Here is a 16,447-nt window from a genome sequence, read left to right on the forward strand (position 1 = left end):
TAAGATTATAGATAATATTTTGATCACAAAGCACATGAATCTGATCAGTTGATCAGCCATTGATCAAAAGGTTTGTGGTTTGAAACTTGAACTCCTCCTGTCAACATGTCAGTGTCTTAAAACACTGGGATAAAAGTTAAATGCGCCTCATATAATGCTCACCAAGCGGCTACTCCGATGCCCTAAAAAACACAGGTGGAAAAACACTGAGTTGCAGCACAAACCTCTCCTCTTCCTTCCAAACACTTGCTACCCTCCAGGCAGTCAGTGGACATAAAGCTGTTATTGTGATGTAGAGACAGAGCTCAGTTAAAACTTTATGGATGAAAGATACTTTTGTTACAGATTAATAACTCACCACTCTGAAACTCTTGCTCCAGTCCATGTTGCTAAGCTGGTAGGCAACATGTACAGCTGAATCGAAGCCGTATTTGCTTCTCACTGACCCGCCCTTCTCTGCTTCTGATTGGCTAGTAGTACTTAACTAGGAACTGTGCATGTACAACTCCCAACAAAGATCATTTAGAGAAAAGATGCATCACTCCATAGCTAAATAAATAGATATATACCATAAATATATGGTGGGTTTTTTTTTCAGACACACTATAGAAACAGAGTGCAGAAACTGTATCCACTGTGAAAATAAAAACACTGATAAAATGATGTGATAAAAGGATGACTGTCAAAACATTTTCAGCGCAAGCTCTTCAGTTCTCAAGTTTTCCTGCTGGATGTAGAAAGGATAGTTAGAAGATGATAGAAGATCCTTCTGTCACTAAGTTGATAGATATAAACACAAATGTTTGTAGGCATTTGTAGAATTATTTTAATAAGCAGGTTTAATACTAGTTTAATGAAACTTTTATAGTGTGAACGTTTTATATTGTGCATGTGTGTTAAGTGTGTATCTTTACTGTAATACTGATGTCTTCAGATTTACTTGTTATTAAAATATTCATCACATCTGAACTTACCGAGCCTTTCTGCAATTCCTCACTGCTGGAATTAGTCTCTGTCGTCCCTGCACTGATGTGTTGTACTTCTGCAGGTCCAATTCATCCAGAACCTCCTCTGACATCTGCAACATGTAGGCCAGAGCTGAGCAGTGGACCACAGAGAGTTTTTTCTCTGATATGTTCTCTGACTTCAGGAACTCTTGGATCTCCTGATGAACTGAGTGGTCGTTCATCTCCATTAGACAGTGGAAGATGTTGATGCTTCTGTCCGGAGAGGCTTTTGTGTTCATCCTCTTCAGGTTATTGATGGCTCTCTGGATGATTTCTGGACTGTTGTCTGTCCGACCCAGCAGGCCTCCTAAGAGTCTCTGGTTGGACTCCAGAGAGAGACCATGAAGGAAGCGAACAAACAGGTCCAGGTGGCCATTTTTACTTTGAAGGGATTTCATCATTGCTCCCATCAGGAAGACATCCAGGATTGAATCAGAATGTTTTTTTCCCAGGAAGTCCTCCAGTACCTCTGTGTTGCTGCTGGTGTAACAGTGGAACATGTAAACTGCAGCCAGAAACTCCTGAATGCTCAGATGAACAAAGCAGTAGACTATTTTCTGGAAGATCACATTCTCTCTTTTGAAGATCTCTGTACAAACTCCTGAGTACACCAAGGCCTCTGTGACATCAAGACCACACTGCTCCAGGTCTTCTTGGTAGAACATGATGTTTCCTTTCTCCAGCTGTTCAAACGCCAGCCTCCCCAGCTTCAGAAGAACCTTCCTGTCAGCCTCCATCAGCTCCTGTTGACTCGTCTCATGTCCCTCATCATACTTCTGCTTCTTCCTCTTTGTCTGAACCAGCAGGAAGTGTGAGTACATGTCAGTCAGGGTCTTGGGCAGCTCTCCTCTCTGCTCTGTAGTCAACATGTGCTCCAGAACGGTAGCAGTGATCCAGCAGAAGACTGGGATTAGACACATGATGTGGAGGCTCCTGGAGGTCTTGATGTGTGAGATGATTCTGCTGGACAGCTCTTCATCACTGACTCTCCTCCTGAAGTACTCCTCCTTCTGGGCGTCAGTGAAGCCTCGTACTTCTGTTACCCTGTCAACACATGAAGGAGGGATCTGATTGGCTGCTGCAGGTCTGGAAGTTATCCAGACGAGAGCCGAGGGAAGCAGATTCCCCTTGATGAGGTTTGTCAGCAGCAGGTTGACTGATGACTTCTGTGTGACATCAGACACAACCTCATTGTTGTGGAAATCCAATGAATGTCTGCTTTCATCCAGGCCGTCAAAGATGAACAACAGTTTACAGACAGCGAGCTTCTCTGCTGGGACCTTCTGTAATGTTGGATGGAAAACATGGAGCAGCGTGAGAAGACTGTACTGCTCATCTTTGATCAAGATCAGCTCCCTGAAGGAGAGCATAATCACCAGACTGACATCTTGGTTTTCCAAGCCCTCTGCCCAGTCCAGAGTGAACTTCTGCACTGAGAAGGTTTTTCCAACGCCAGCGACGCCATTCGTTAGAACCACTCTGATGTGTTTCTGTTGGTCAGCTAAGGCTTTAAAGATGTCGTGGCACTTGATTGGAGTTTCATGGAGGGTCTTCATCTTGGAAGCTGTCTCAAGCTGCCTCACCTCATGTTGGGTATTAACCTCTTCACTCTGTCCCTCTGTGATGTAGAGCTCAGTGTAGATCCTGTTGAGGAGGGTTCCACTTCCTGTTTCATCACTTCCTTCAGTCACAAATTCACATCTCCTCCTCAGACTGATCTTATGTTCATCTAAAACCTCCTGCAGACCATCACTCACTAAAAAAAGAGAAAAAGGTTTGAGACAACAATTTTACCACCTTATACCAGCTAAATATAGAGAAGTAAAGGTTATAAAGTCCAGTTTTGGGGAACATCAGAAATCCCTTTTCTCTCAGCCTTTGACTTTGTGTAGGTGTACATGTTTGATTGACAGGCTGAGCCTCAGCTGGTCTACAGCACTTAGTGGCTGTTACTTCCTTCCTTCCTGTGAAATTTAAAACTGATCCACCAAACAAATAATACAGAACATGTCTATGTTTTGCTCTGTAGACCTGTTTTTATTCAATAGCACTGCAAATCTCAGACAAATAGACTTTTTTCCTATAGCTGCTTCACAATAAAAGCCTCCTGCTGGTTTGTCGATGTAAAACTTTACGTGAAGCAGCAGCAGGAAATGTCAAGTTAACATTGGCAGCAAATTAACAAAGCTCTGATATGACTAAAGTACCATTTATTTGTCATGTTTAATATGTAGTCTTAATTGCTACATTGCTTAAAGAGAAACAATTATTTTCTATGGCGAGGCGAACGCAAAGAAACTTTTAAAAACAGAGCTTTGCCATCAAATCTCTGCAGCTCATCCAGGATGGTCTTACCAGTGACTTCGGTCTGATTGATGTAACTGATGTACTTACATGATTCTTGCAATGTTTAGGTTGTATCCACATGGTTGAATGCACTTATTTTAAGTCTCTAGGCTTGACAAGAAAAGAAAATAATAGTACACTGTTATGAAGAAATATTCAATCTGGAGTCTGGGGTCCTCCCCCTGAAAAGATTGAGCATTAAACTTCATTTCCTGCATTCTGGTACGGTCCCGTCACATCCAGGCTGTGATTAGTCGGTTCGCGAAAAGCTAAGTTGATGAGCAACTTTATGTACACAACTGCATGAAAGGCACCCGAGCTTCTTTCTCCTCTGTTAAGCGAGATATTAGGAGACTCGGGACTCGACTTGGAACTTGAGTGCTAAGACTTAAGACTTGACTTGGACTTGTAAAACGATGACTTGGTCCCACCTCTGCCTATTACACAATAATTCTGTGGGAAACACTGCACTGTGCATTTACAGATGTTTCTGGTGGTTTCTCTTAAAGCTAATGAGCCTATTTCTTTCACGCTGGCATTTCACTGGCATGTTGCAACATAACACCGCCCCCTCGCGATCAGATCGCCAATGGATGATCACAAGTAGCCATGATCAGATGATGTAAAAATAGAGAAGATCACCCAAGCCTATAAGTCTCTAAACAAACTTAATGTAATGAAATGTAGCAGGTTACATTTTTAAGATATCCAGTCTTACTTTGTACAGAGCTGCTATGACTGTCTTTCTGCAGTCCAGCTCTTGTTCTGGATCTTTCTTCACACTGGGGACAGAAGGAGTCTCCTGATGAAGCAGACTGGTCCCAGTGTGAAGTGATGCACTGTCTGCAGAACCAGTGTCCACAGCTGGTAGAGACTGGATCCTTCAGGACGTCCTGACACAAAGCACAGCAGGACGGCTGCTCCTCCACATAAACATGACTCCTCTTCCTCCCTCTGTGAAGACATTTCATTAGAAATAAAAATGATTTGTTGCTTGTTGTTGAAAAATATCCGACACTGTGTAGAAGCTCAGACGGTCACAGAGAACAGTAAAAGTGTCATTACTTTTCTGCTTCCAAACAGACAGATAGTAATTACCTTTATTTCTTCTGTCACTCTCTACTAACCATGGATCATTTTATTAAACAAGTAGTCAATTAAAGATTAAACTCAAACCATCAACACACAGAGTCAAGGAGAGCAAAGCTTTTCTATAAATGCTTTTTCACCACATGTTGAACAATATTGATATCATCAATAACATCTGGTGGATTATAATAGCTGATCTGGGAATGCACAACAACTAAATATTTTGGGATCAAGAAAATGAATAACATCTTTCAGATTTTGAATATCTTTACTTTGACGTCAACATGAGGGCAAAAATATATGAATATTTACTTGAAATGGAGGTTCTCAGGTGTTTTGCTGCGGAAAGAAAGATCTATCTCAGTTTGAAACAGTATCTGCACTAATAGTTCTGCATCATGAATATAAATCTTTTAGCTTTTGAGTTCATCCTCAATGCATCATCTTCCGTCAGGTCAGTTTACAATATAAACAGTCTCTTACTTTGTGTCTGAGGGTGCATGTTCATTACTGAAGGCTAGAGGAATATTTTTCGACTGGTCACTCTTCATAGACAGACAGCTGGATGCTGCAGAATCTGCTCTGTCCTCCTCTTCCTCCATACAAACACTTATCATCTGGACTTCAGTCAGTCTGAGAGGTAACAGTAACATTGACAGTGAGTTCAGAACACAAGAACAACAACAACAAGTTGGTTGAAAAAAACAAGACAGAGATTAACAGAAGAGAGAACGAAAGTAACACACACTAGAGCCCTGCACGGGCCTCAGATCTGGGCCCTAGCCTGGCCGTGGCCCGAGACGCCCAGCCCTAGCCCGGCCCATGTCCGACAGCTTATCAGAGCGCCCAGCCCGAGCCCAACCGGAGGCCGTGTTTTTTTCCTCCTCCCCAATATAGCCTTTAGCCTACTGCAGCCATTAAAACAGTTCAGTTCTGTTTATAATGGCAAATTTATTATATTTCTTTTTGTTTCTTTACTAAGTTCATTTAGAAAAATGTTTGGAACATTTTTTTGTTTGTTAAATGATTTTTAAAAAAAGTTTAGACCAAGCAGGCAGGAGCCGACATTAAGTTGTTGATCAGTTTAGCTTCTCAAATCAACACTTAAAAATGTTAAAAAATGTGCTGTACTGGGGAAATGTTTACTAGCACTAACCACTTATATATATTTTCCTCAGCTGTTTCACCACTTTCTGCCTGCCTCTATCTCTCTCTCTCATTTGCTTGCATGCACAAAGGACACACAGAGATCTCGCCAAGCATTGAGTGTTTCCGTGCTCGCACAGAAACTCATTGGTTGCGCATGGATATTAAACAGCATGTGAAATTTTAGTAGGGTGGTCATTTATTCAGCAGCGTTGCAATCACACAATCTATAATCACTGGTCTCTGTTATGGCGGCTGTAGTATAGCAGGACCCGCGACAATAACTTATGTCACAATAAGAATCAAAGACAAGTGTCGCCACCTCTCTATAATAAAAATAATTATTAATAATTAATACTTTATAGTTGTTAAATATTATAATTTATAATTATTAAATGACATCAACCATGACAATAACTATTTTGAATCTCTCTCTCTCTCATATATATATATATATATATATATAGCTGTAATACCTGTCCATCCTCTTCCCTAGCTGACTCATCTGTGTGAAAAAATACAGTGCCCTGAAATAATCATTTCATATAAACTCAGGCACAATAATGTACAGGAGGGAAACAAACTTTAGAGTCATCTGCCCCTCTCTAACGTAGGTATGTGAGCAAAACTGTCAACATGGGTTAAATGTTAAAACCAACTGTACAGATAGAAAGTTGTTTATAGGTTCAATAATACGTGAACACTGGTCATTTCAAAATCGAAAGTCGTCGCTTTATTTCGTCCTTTGGTCTCCACAGAAATGAAAGCAAAAGGTGTTATCCTACTGCATGGCTATGACACACTGCTGGCTGCTTATATATTGCGGCCAATAAAACTCCCAATGACGTTATTCAAATTCATTGAAATATCATTCACTTGTAGTTTAGCAATTAAGCTAAATGTCTATTACAGTTTAAAGAATGTTTTTACTCACTTTCAGCAAAAACTAGACGATTTTGTAACTGACAAACGGAGCGCGCTCACAATGCCAGTATGGTAACAGGAAAGAAAGTGACTTTAAAACGAGGACGTGTGGTTCTTCCGGTGGGAGCATCACCTGCTGTCTATCTATCAGACGCATTTCTTTCGTGACACCGCTTGTCGCCTGAGTATTTTTTCCGAATCACGTCTATCGGAAGCTAAATGATTTTCACCTAACATCTAACTAGCGAACAGCTGTTACGCAGAGTTTTGCCGAGTGGCCCAGTTAACTGGTGGCCGTCAGCCAAATGCGTCCGTGGTTGTCGTAGATACGACAGCTGTTTAAAACAGGAAGAGAAAACGTAGCTGTCCTCACGAAAAGCCTCTTTCTGTTGTTGTTCATTAAAAAGTCAAAACATACCTTTCTGAGTCGTCTTTGGAGTCGTGTGGATGGGTAATCTACTTAAAAGGCTGAATCGTTTTTCTACATGACACGATATGTGTATTTAAAACATTTATTAGAGATAATGTATAGTTGTTAATAGTGATAAATGATTCGAGCTATATATATTTTTGTACCAGCCGCGAGGTGCATGCAGAACAATACAGTCACTTGACTCAAGTATAACAACTGCGCACTCACAAACCTGCAACACTTGTGATTCACTGTCTGACGCTGCTTCTCTCTGTGAATGGCCGCTGAGTTTGTCCACAACATCAGCTGGTTATCAAGCTCGAGCTCATTGACGGGGCGCCAACGAAACAACACTGTGTGCGTTCAGATCGCCCAGAAGTTCGCTGCTAAGTGGACTGCACAGGTATTCATCCATCAACTGAGATTCCCAACTTTGTTCAGTACAAAGGGACCTATGAACTGTGTAACTAGGGAAGAAGTGAACAACAGTTCATCAGTTCACTGGAAGTTGACAAGCAAGATTTCCCATCAGCCCTTCTTCTTCTTCTTCTTTCTTCTTTTTCCCGGCAGTCTCAAGATGTGTTTCAGCCTCCCAGCGGTAAAGTATCGCCATTGCATGGGATGAATATATCAAAACTAAAAACAAAGTTCTGAAAGGTTGAAACTAAGTGTTTGAAAACTCAAAATCTAACAAAAAAGTTTTGCAAGACCTAAAACCAAGTTTTGAAGGTTTGCAAACTGTTCTCTGCAAACTTTATTTTGTATTTGAGTTTTCCTTCTTTATAACAGCAACACTCTTTTGTTTCTTTTTTTTACAATGTTGCGCAAACAATGTTTCAGTTTCAAATTTGTCACTGTTCTCCCAGTGCATTAGTTTGTTTTTCGGGTTTGAAAGCTTGTTAAGGGTGATCTGAAAACTGGTGCACACATGTTGGCTTTTGAGTCCGTGTATCATCCGATCATTCAGTTATTCCATTTAATCTGATAAAAGAAAAAACAAATCAATATTTTGTTTTTCTGTTAGTCTGTATGTACCAAATATGAAAGCTGATGTTTGTTTCCTTGCTTTATGCTCAAGACGGGAAATATTATAAACAAGGAAACAAAACAAACTAATAAGTAAAATTTACATTTTCTTTATTTGTTTTCCCATTTCCCACGATGCTGTCAATTCTGTTTTGTGCATGCGCAGTGGATAATCTCCAACCGCGTGGAAAAGCTTACGAAGCAGTTGTCAGTGGTTGTGTCCTAAATCCCCACACATTCACTACTCCCTATACCCTCTATGTATGGAGTTGTATGTAGAGGACTACATAGTGAACTCACTCGCAGTATTAAAACAATACTTTCGGATACTACTCCGATCAGTTTTTCTGTCAGCGCAATGCATGATGTTTAGTGACCATCGATTGTACACTACTTTTCAAAATGCATTCTGGGATACATTGAGTGGACTTTACAGGGTATAATAATTATCACTATACATTCGGACAGCACTACAAAATGGCGAGCTCACTATATAGTCCAAATCTTTCAAGTCAAGATGACAAAATGTTTTTTAATTACTGGAGATTAAACTTTTCACTATGATGTAATAGGAATATACTTAAGATATGAAAAACCTTCTTTAACAGTACAGTTTTTTCTGATTTGACAACAATCTAACAAAGTAGCACCTCAGACTCAAGGCTAACGCTATAGCTGTGCACATTGGCCGTCAGGTTAGCTGGTCAACATGCATACAATCGCTGATTTAGGTTTAGGCACACACCCTGATAGTTAGGGTAATGGTAAGGTGCTTTGGGAAGCTGTCAACGCCTTTTATACTAACATAGCTAGCTACCTAGCTAGCTACTAGCGCTTTTGGTGTCTCAATACGTAGTTCGCCAAGTTCGGACTTCTGTACTTTAAAGCTCAGACTTGGCAAGTTTGGCTCGGGAGTACAAACTCCCAGGATCGGGAGCACACAGTCAGTCATTCAGCATTTGGAACAGCAGCGGACTTGATGACGGCCGGACCCGTTAGCGGGCGGGACCTCACATCTCCGAAAACGTCGTAGCAATTTTTAAAATCAGCTCTGTCTTGAGAAATCAACCACATTTTTGTAGTTTAAACAACTATATTACCGCATAAAAAACTCTTTAAACTACTATATGTGACACAAGAACAGCAGTATTATAAGTTACAGAGTTTTCTCATCCGACATTTCCGCTTTTTGGCGGCGAAATGCATTGTGGGTTATTTCCAAGTCCACACAAGTCACCACTGATGCAGGCACGGGAAAACGGGCGGAGCGAGAACACATTAGAACACACTAGATGCAGACTTTTGAATTGGAACAGTACTTTGGCTGCGACTTATGATGTTTCACAAGTCCACAAGAACACAAGTACAGACAAGAACGCAGATTGAGAAACAGCCAGGGTGTCTGTTGCTGGCATACATAAGTAGGCCTACTTTTATGCCAAATAGGCCTAGGCCTTCAGGTGCGACTGTCCTTGGAAGAAAAGCATCTGTCTCAAATTTTTTAACCTCTGCAATGGCATCAGCATTTGCACTTTGAATAATATGGGTCTCACTGACAAGGCTGGGGAGAAACACACTGAAGCTTTGCTTAACCATAGTCACGTGGCACTGGTGTTTTGTTGCTTTGCTGAGCAGTGTTTCGAAACAGCTATGATTTAGGTCTGATGACCCAGGGCTCTTGAAAATCCTGGAATGTTTTATTGCTAAGCAAGTAGTTTCATAACTTAAAATTAGCTGACTAAATCGGCCGCACTAGGATTTCATCTCTAAACGTCTAATCAAGGAGTGTAACGGCTTGTCTTGTGACAGTCATGTCTATCCGAAAGAAAGGGAAATCAAGGTACCAAAAAAGAAAAGAAAGTGTTGTGGGGACAGCCCGGCTGACGGTGAGTGTTTTGCTTTCCTTTTTGTGTTCATCCTCTTCAGGTTGTTGATGGCTTACTGGGTGATTTTTGGACTGTTGTCTGTCCGACCCAGCAGGCCTCTTAAGAGTCTCTGATTGGACTCCAGAGAGAGGCCGTAAAAGAAGCGAACAAACAGGTCGATGTGGCCATTTTTACTTTCATGGGATTTCATCATTGCTCCCATCAGGAAGACATCCAGGGTTGAATCAGAATGTTTTTTCCCAGGAAGTCCTCCAGCACCTGTGTGTTCCTGTTCCTAACATGTAGACTGCAGCCAGAAACTCCTGAACGCTCAGATTTTCTGGAAGAAGGATCATACTCTCTCTTTTGAAGATCTCTGAGTACACCGAGACCTCCTGAGTCCACCGAGACCTCTATAACATCAAGACCACACTGCTACACTGCTCCAGGTCATCTTGGTAGAACATGATGTTCGCCAGCCTCCCCAGCTTTAGAAGAACCTTCTTGTCAGCCTTCATCAGTTCCTGTGGACTTGTCTCATGTCCCTCATCGTACTTCTGCTTCTTCCTCTTTGTCTGAACCAGCAGGAAGTGTGAGTACAGGTCAGTCAGTGTCTAGGGCATCTCTCCTCTCTGGTCTGTATCAACATGTGCTCCAGCAGCCTGTTGCACCAGTGATACGCAAGTTCTACCTTAAGTTAGGGTGCAAAGTCCACACTAAACAATACGTTGAAACTAGTTAGTTTGAGACTTAAGCTGTGTTGATGTTTGTTTGCACCACCAAGACGTAAGGTGCTACTCTGGCATAAAGTCCATACTAATCAAAACAGCGTCGCAGAAAATTACGTCCCTTTAAAAGTTAAGGGACAAGAAATACAAGTTTGCTGAAGGCAGCTAAGTGCCTCAATATTACAGACTTTTCTTCTGTGCTACTGTTATTACAACCTTCCTGAAGAGGAAGAGGAGATCAGTGAGGGCGCCTGCAGCAGGCTGGGTAGTAACTTGTTACAAGTAACGCAAATTTGCAAAAATAAATAAATAAAAGTAAGTCATTGCCTCCCTGCCTTTCGCCCCATGTCAGCTGGGATTGGCTCCAGCCCCCCCGCGAACCCTGTACAGGATAAGCGGTTGACGATGGATGGATGGATGGAAGTCATTGCCTTTTCACGTTCCTTTATTATTTATATTTTTACTCTTTAATCCATTTGGGCTAGTAATCTACTCTTAATTTCGCTACATTTTCAATTCATACCTTCATAACTTAACCAGTCTGTGATCTGCATTTTGCTTCATTAACCGAAATGAGCTGACGTATTTCAGCTGGTGCAACCCTTAAAACGTTAGTAGGACGTAAACCCCGACTTAAGTTACATTCAAACTAGGCTAAGTTTGAACTTACACATAGTTGGTGCAACCCAGTGCAGAACTGTAGCAGTGATCCAGCAGAAGACTGGGATTAGACACATGATGTGGAGGCTCCTTGATGTGTAAGATGATTCTGCTGGACAGCTCTTCATCACTGAATCTCCACCTAAAGTACTCCACCTTCTGGGCGTCAGTAAGGCCTCATACTTCTGTTACCCTGTCAAGACAATGATTGGCTGCTGCAGGTCTGGAAGTTATCCAGACGAGAGCCGAGGGAAGCAGATTCCCCTTGATGAGGTTTGTCAGCAGCAGGTTGACTGATGACTTCTGTGTGACATCAGACACAACCTCACTGTTGTGGAAATCCAATGAAAGTCTGCTTTCATCCAGGCCGTCAAAGATGAACAACAGTTTACAGACAGCGAGCTTCTCTGCTGGGACCTTCTGTAATGTTGGATGGAAAACATGGAGCAGCGTGAGGAGACTGTACTGCTCATCTTTGATCAAGTTCAGCTCCCTGAATGAGAGCAGAACCAGCAGACTGACATCTTGGTTTTCCAAGCCCTCTGCCCAGTCCAGAGTGAACTTCTGCACTAAGAAGGTTTTTCCAACGCCAGCGACTCCGTTGATCAGAACCACTCTGATGGGTCTCTGTTGGCCAGGTAAGGCTTTAAAGATATCGTGGCACTTGATTGGAGTTTCATGGAGGGTCTCCATCTTGGAAGCTGTCTCAAGCTGCCTCACCTCATGTTGGGTATTAACCTCTTCACTCTGTCCTTCTGTGATGTAGAGCTCAGTGTAGATCCTGTTGAGGAGGGTTCCACTTCCTGTTTCATCACTTCCTTCAGTCACACATTCACATCTCCTCCTCAGACTGATCTTATGTTCATCTAAAACTTCCTGCAGACCACCACTGACTGAAACAGAGAAAAAAAGTTTGAGACAAAACAAAGTCAATTTGACAATCTGGTGATTATTTTTATGACCAATAAAATGATCAATCTCAGCCTCTGACTGTGTGTTGGTGTATGTTTTGATTGACAGCAGAGGCAACAGGCTCAGTTTGATATTGATATGAAAAGTTCACTGTAGCTGTTCTTTCATTCTTGTGCTATTTAAAACTGATCCACCAAACAAATAATACAGAATATGTGTTGCTCCGTAGAACTGTTTTTATTCAATAGCACACTTCAAATCTCTGTGACAAATAAACCCAATGTTTTGTAGATGCTTCACAATAAAAGCCTCCTGCTGGTTTGCCGATGTAAAACTTTATGTGAAGCAGCAGCAGGAAATGTCAAGTCAACTTCAGCAGCAAATGTACAAAGCTCTGACGTAACCAAAGTAACAGTAAACAGGAGAAAGCTGACCTCTTAGCCTTCAAATAGGATCACAGGACAAAGAGTAAAATCCAAACCACAGAGATTCAGTTAGAAAGTACAAAAGTACTGACAGATACAAGGTTCATTTATTTTTTATTCTACAACACAGGGTTGCACAAAGAAATTCAAACTCTTTCCCCAATTGCTACAAAAAAAAAACCAATTATTTTCTATGGTGGGATAAAGAGAAAATAATAAGAGAGCTCTCTCTCTGGTCAGCAGCACAGACACTTGTTGATCCAATCAGTTTAGCTCTAGATGTGGCTTTGGTTTGAGGGAGGAGACCATCTCAGGTTGGCCTCTGTAAAGTTCTAGTTCAGTCAGGGTTTTTGAAGCTGGTCAGAGCCAGTGCCTCACCCAGGAGGCTCTTTTCATGCCTAGGCTCCTGCAACTTACAAATGGCTGGTATGCCTCATGTGCCATCAGTCCTCTGCAGGTCATCCAGAATGCAGCAGCTCAGATGGTCTTTTCTTCTGAACCCTGCACTGACTACCAGTGACTTCGTTCTGATTTAAGACACCGGCACTTGCCTGCCATGGTGCGAATGGTTACGGCTCATCTTACATCCAGGACATGGTCAAACCAAACACTCCAGTCTGTTCACTTCGCTCCACTACTGCCAATCGGCTTTCTACTCACTCCCTACAGCTACCACTCAACAAAAACTTTATGCTTTAGCATAAACTGTGCACATCTTCAGCCTTAAACTCAAAAACTAAATATAGAACTTAAAACCTTTCAGTTTATTTGATGTTCATGTACTTGCATGGTTCTTGACATTTTTGGGTTGTATACACATGGTTGAATCCACTTATAGTAATTCTGTTAACAAACATAATGAAATGTAGCAGGTTACATTTTTAAGATGTCCAGTCTTACTTTGTACAGTGTTGATCTGACCGGCTGTCTGCAGTCCAGCTCTTGTTCTGGATCTTTCTCCACACTGGGGACAGGAGGAGTCTCCTGGTGAAGCAGACTGGTCCCAGTATGAGGTGATGCACTGTCTGCAGAACCAGTGTCCACAGCTGGTAGAGACTGGATCCTTCAGGACGTCCTGACACAAAGTAGAGAAAGACGTCTGCTCCTCCACAGAAACATGACTCAAACATGACTGATTTGTTGCTTGTTGTTGAAAAATATCCACATTTGTCCGACACTGTGTAGAAGAACAGTTAAAGTGTTCAGTGAAGATGATTGTTCCTTTCATTTCAACTTGAGTTAGCTTTGAACTGAGGTTAGAAGTGGTCTAAATAATCGGGGTAGACCAGCAGTTTAAGACACATAGCATGTAACAGTGGTGTAACAGATTCAAGTCCCCTTTCTTGTATGTCATTCTCATTATGACTTCTGTCACTCTCTACTAACCATGGAACATATTTTAAATATGTAGTCAGCTAAAGATTAGACTCAAGAATCAAGGTGAGCAAAGCTTTTCTACAAATTCTTTTTTAGCACATGTTGAAAAATTATAATATGAACTGATTCAAGATGCATTTGGTGGATCATAACAGCTGGTCTGTAAAAAGAGAATTGCACATTTGAAACAGATTCTTTCAGATTCTGAATCGTTCTAAATCTTTACAGTGACGTCAACATGAAGGCAAAAATATTATTATTTTCTTGAAGTGTAAATTCTGAAATGGAGGTTCTCAGGTGTTTTGCCGCACAAACAAATCAGATCTATCTTAGTTTGAAAAAGTATCTGCACTAATAGTTCTGCAACATGAATATAATTTTTTTAGCAGAACATTGTTGTCTTCATCCTCAACAGACTCTTACTTTGTGTCTGAGGGTCCAGGTTCATTACTGAATAATAGAGGATCAGCTTTGGACCGGTCACTCTTCATAGACAGACAGCTGGATCCTGGAGACTCTGCTCTGTCCTCCTCTTCCTCCACACAAACCCTCATCTTCTGGACTTCAGGCAGTCTGAGAGGTAAAACAGTGACACTGACTGTGAGCTCACAAGGATCAAGAAGAACAAGTTTGTTCAAGAGTCACAAACAAGACTGAGAGAAGAGGAAATAACACACACACACGCACACATATATATAAACAGTTTAAAAAAAACAGTCAGAACTCCACCTGCTCTCTTTTCTTTAAATCTGTGCTTGTTTTAGGTTTAATGTGTTTTATTCAGCCAATCACAACTTTGTGTCCACAGATGAATCAAAGTGTTGAGTTCACTCTAACATTTCTTTCCTCTACAGTCCACAGGGAGAAAACTGACTCAGAGACTTTGACAGTAAAATAATAAAAATGTTGGATTAACACTCACCCTGCCTCAGCCTTCAGGTTTGCTCCTTCTGCTCTGTCGACTCAAACTGGAGCCTGAACTGACTGAACTTTCAGGTTCCCTCCCTGTTCTCACCTGGATCACAAGATCAGTGTTGCTCCTCCCCTCTCCATTAACCAGAAATCAGGCACGCACGCGCGCGTGTGTGTGTGTGTGTCAAGTATCACAGACAGCGTGTGTTTGTGCTTGTTTGTCTTGCATTGTCACAGTGGTGATAGACATATAAAACTGGAGTGCAGGCTTCATGACACACAGATAATCCTACAGGTCTTATACTAACACTTAATCATAATAATGAAATAATTAAACATTACGGTGTGTGTGTGTGTCCGACTACTGAAATTTGTGGTTCCTAGAGTCTCCAAAAGTAGACTAGGAGCCTGAGCGTTCAGCTATCAAGCTCCTCTCCTGTGGAACCAGGTTCCAGTTTGGGTTCAGGAGGCAGACACCATCTCCACCTTTAAGAGTAGGCTTAAGACTTTCCTCTTTGATAAAGCTTATAGTTAGGGCTGGCTCAGGTAGTCCTGAACCATCCCTTAGTTATGCTGCTATAGGCCTAGACTGCCGGGGGATTTCCCATGATGCACTGAGCTCCTCTCTCCTCCTATCACTTCCTGCAGGTGTTTCTGGCTCTGGAGCTGTGGAGTCTGGATCTGTGGTTGCGGGTCACCTGCTGCCCCCGTGTTCCTGCTCGACACCCTCTGCTGCAACGACTATTGTTGCTAGTCTTATTGTTATTATTGTTATCATTAACATTACGATTATTATCATAAATGTTACTATAAATATCTGTACCATTTTTCATTTAGTCAATAGCAACATCACCTTTACTGTCTGTACCTCTGTGTGTCTATATTGTGTAGGCTGCCTCTCTCTCTCTCTCTCTCTCTCTCTCTCTCTCTCTCTCTCTTCTCTCTCCCCCTTCACCCCAACCGGTCGAGGCAGATGATCGAGGTTTCTGCCTCTTAAAAGGAAGTTTTTCCTTGCCTCTGTCGCCTAGTGCTTGCTCTTGGTGGGAATTGTTGGGCTTCTGTAAATAACATTGTCACACTCTGCCTGTCTGCCATGCCGTGTTTTGCACTTTTGTGTTTAGTTAGCGTTATTTTGGTCTGTTGGGTTTTGGGGTTCTGCCTTGTCTGTCGTCTAGTGTTTGGTAACCCTTGTCATGTCTGTTACCCCAGTGATCCCTCTGTGTGTCTGTCTCTGTTTTCCCCGCTCTCTCTCTCCCTACCTGTGCCTCATTAGCCTCATGTCTTTCACCTGTGTTGCTCCCGCCCTGCTCGTTAGTCCCTGTGTATATATACCTGGTGTTTCTGTCTTGTCTTTGTTGGGTCATTGTATGCTGTCACCCTGTGTAGCAGTGTGTTTCGTGTCGTCAGCATCGCTTGTCGTGTCTCCCTGCCGTTATTGGATTTTGTTTGTTGGATTTCTGTTGGACAACCTTTGTTTTTGGACTCAGTCAGTCAATCAGCCACTCTGTTTGTAAGTGTGTTTGCCTTTTGTTTTATTAAAACCACCAAACTATACCTGCTCCGCTCTGTGTCCTGCGTTTGGGTCCTCCAACCTTCTTCACCACACAAATCTGACAAA

General features: G+C 41.9%; 1 protein-coding gene and 1 long non-coding RNA gene across 3 annotated transcripts in view; both read right to left on the reverse strand.

Annotated features, from left to right (window-relative positions):
- The window catches only part of LOC119913232 (NACHT, LRR and PYD domains-containing protein 12-like), a 31,458-nt gene extending 20,010 nt beyond the window's left edge, over positions 1–11,448 (reverse strand). The window contains exons 1-4 of one of the 2 annotated variants that reach the window (XM_038732625.1): positions 11,214–11,448; positions 4,926–5,075; positions 4,072–4,307; positions 975–2,763 (exon numbers count right to left, since the gene is read on the reverse strand). In XM_038732625.1, the coding sequence (XP_038588553.1) occupies positions 975–2,763; positions 4,072–4,307; positions 4,926–5,059 (2,159 nt within the window). In that variant the 5' untranslated portion in view covers positions 5,060–5,075; positions 11,214–11,448. Of the gene's footprint in view, positions 1–974; positions 2,764–4,071; positions 4,308–4,925; positions 5,076–7,156; positions 7,466–11,213 lie in introns of those variants that run through there. The other variant, XM_038732616.1, reaches the window with a different exon arrangement.
- A 588-nt stretch (positions 11,449–12,036) lies between these two features.
- Positions 12,037–14,891, reverse strand: LOC119913241. Its single transcript, XR_005446409.1, has 4 exons — positions 14,840–14,891; positions 14,341–14,490; positions 13,441–13,717; positions 12,037–12,096 (listed from the first exon to the last, which is right to left on the reverse strand). It is a non-coding gene; the product is annotated as an uncharacterized LOC119913241 (long non-coding RNA).
- Positions 14,892–16,447: the final 1,556 nt, after the last annotated feature.

This window comes from Micropterus salmoides, unplaced genomic scaffold, assembly GCF_014851395.1.
Source record: "Micropterus salmoides isolate LMB-PRFRI ecotype aquatic unplaced genomic scaffold, ASM1485139v1 Ms_hic_scaffold_1, whole genome shotgun sequence".
Classification (NCBI taxonomy): domain Eukaryota; kingdom Metazoa; phylum Chordata; class Actinopteri; order Centrarchiformes; family Centrarchidae; genus Micropterus; species Micropterus salmoides.